This window comes from Emiliania huxleyi (assembly GCF_000372725.1).
Source record: "Emiliania huxleyi CCMP1516 unplaced genomic scaffold EMIHUscaffold_3440, whole genome shotgun sequence".
NCBI classification, from domain to species: Eukaryota; Haptophyta; order Isochrysidales; family Noelaerhabdaceae; genus Emiliania; species Emiliania huxleyi.
In genome coordinates, this window is record NW_005199411.1 from 52 (window position 1) to 1972 (window position 1921).

At 68.9% G+C, this 1921-nt stretch overlaps 1 protein-coding gene across 1 annotated transcript; it reads left to right on the forward strand.

Moving 5' to 3' along the window:
- Positions 1–610: 610 nt before the first annotated feature.
- Positions 611–1221, forward strand: EMIHUDRAFT_255417 (hypothetical protein; the record flags this gene model as incomplete). The annotated part of the gene is made up of 2 exons (XM_005773133.1): positions 611–796; positions 880–1221. Coding segments are annotated over 2 exons (528 nt in total), but the record flags the coding sequence as incomplete, so codon positions are not given.
- Between the last annotated feature and the right edge of the window lie 700 nt (positions 1222–1921).

Genomic DNA, 1921 nt, shown 5'->3' on the forward strand with positions numbered 1-1921 from the left:
CTGCTGCGCGACGCTGGCGCGGCCGTCAACCAAGCAAACAACAACGGCTCCACGCCGCTGTTCAAGGGCAGCCAAAAAGGGTCACGTCGACATCGTCCGGCTGCTCCTTGAGACCGGCGCTTCGGTTAGCCAAGCCAGCGCCAGAGGCACCACGCCACTGTTCATGGCGTGCCAGAACGGCCACGTCGAGTGCGCCCTGCTGCTTCTCGACGCCGGCTCTTCGGTCAACCAAGCCCAGATCCAAGGCGCCACGCCGCTGCACGTGGCGTGCCAGAACAACCAACTCGGCATCGCCCAGCTGCTTCTCGAGGCCAGCGCGGCGATCAACCAAACCGACGAGCAAGGCGCCACGCCGTTATTCATGGCGTGCCACCAGGGCAACCTCGAGGTCGCCAAGCTCCTCTCCTCCTACGGCGCCTCCCGCGCCGCGGTGCCGCCCCTCGGCACGCCCGAGGAGGCCGCGAACCGCGAAGGCCACGCCGACCTCGCCGCCTGGCTGGTCGCCGGCCGCGGCTGGACGCCGCTCCAGCACCTCGAGGCGTGCCCCCAGACTGGCGGCTGAAGAAGCGTGAGTGCATTGTCCTCACGCTCACTGTCCCTCTTCCCGCAGGCGCTCACCGTCGACCGGGCGCGGGCGCTGCTGCGAGGAGGCGCGGACTCTTCAGCCGGCGAGCCGTCGGCCCTGGAGCGGGCGCGCGTCCTCTGCTCGTGGAGCGAGTCGGATCCGACCGCTGCGGCCGTCGGCTCCACAGTCGCGGTCCACTCTCTGGTCTCGCGGCCCTCGATGAACGGGAAGGTCGGCGTCGTCGTCTCCGCGAACGCTTCGACGGGACGCTTCGGCGTGCGCGTGGCGGGCGAGGCCAAGGCCCTCGCACTGAGGCGCGCTATGGCCTCTCCCTCACTCGACGGATCCTCGCTTTGGACACCCCCATGCCTCTCCCCTTCCTCAGGCCGGCCAACCTGGAGCCAGCGGCCGAGGCGGTGGAGGTGGGCAGGCTCATCCTCAAGGCTGCGGAGTGGTCGCCGCAGTCGCACGAGCTCTTCCCGGAGGCGGCTCGCAAGTGGGCGGTCGAGGTGATGCGGCTGGGCTACCTGATCGCGTGGGACGAGGAGCGCTTCGACGGCGAGGGGGCGGCGCCGGGGCTGGTGGACCTCTGGCGCAGCTTTGTGCTGCCGAGGGTGGTGGTGCGGGCCGCCGCAGGCGCACCGCGTTCCCCATGATACAACGGCGTGTCTTCTGACTGGAGTCTCGAGTTGAGAGCTGTTCGAGGTTCTCTGTGTGAGTGCTAGAGTCTGTTTTTTTTTTGAGGTGAAGTGTAGAAAAGAGACGCCGTGGGTCAACCCGTCATGCGGCAGGTGCTTGCTTTGGCTCGCTGCCACCGCGGTGGCTCACCAAGGACTTTTCAGCGTGCTGCGTCATCACCGCGCGGCGCGCAAGCCACGCCTCACCCGGGCAAAAAGAACGACCGCGCGCCGCCGCCGCCCGCCTCGCCGCGCCGCGCCGCCCCGCGCCTCGCCTCGCCTCGCCTTGCAGCAGCGCACGCGCACACGCACCCACGCGCCCGCGCTCGCTCCGCGAGAGCGAAGCAACCCTCCAAGCGAGTTCCGAACCGGGAGCCAAAAGGTCCCGGCTCGAACCGCGAACCGGTTCGACCACCGCCGCTGGCGGTTCTTGCAAAGGCATCAAAGGCAGTGCTTGATATAACGTGAAATAGTGCGAGCGCGCGAGATACTCACCCGACCCACCGTGCCCTCGCGAAAGAGATCTCGCGCCGCGCGCGCTCGCACACGCCGCCCGAGAGCACTCCCACCCCCGCCGCCTCGCAAGCTCACAGGTTGATTTGAGGAGAAGCAGCTGGGGGAGGTCAAAGCGGGAGAAGGCGGCACGGCGGCGGCGGCGCGGCCCCCCCCCATCCCCACG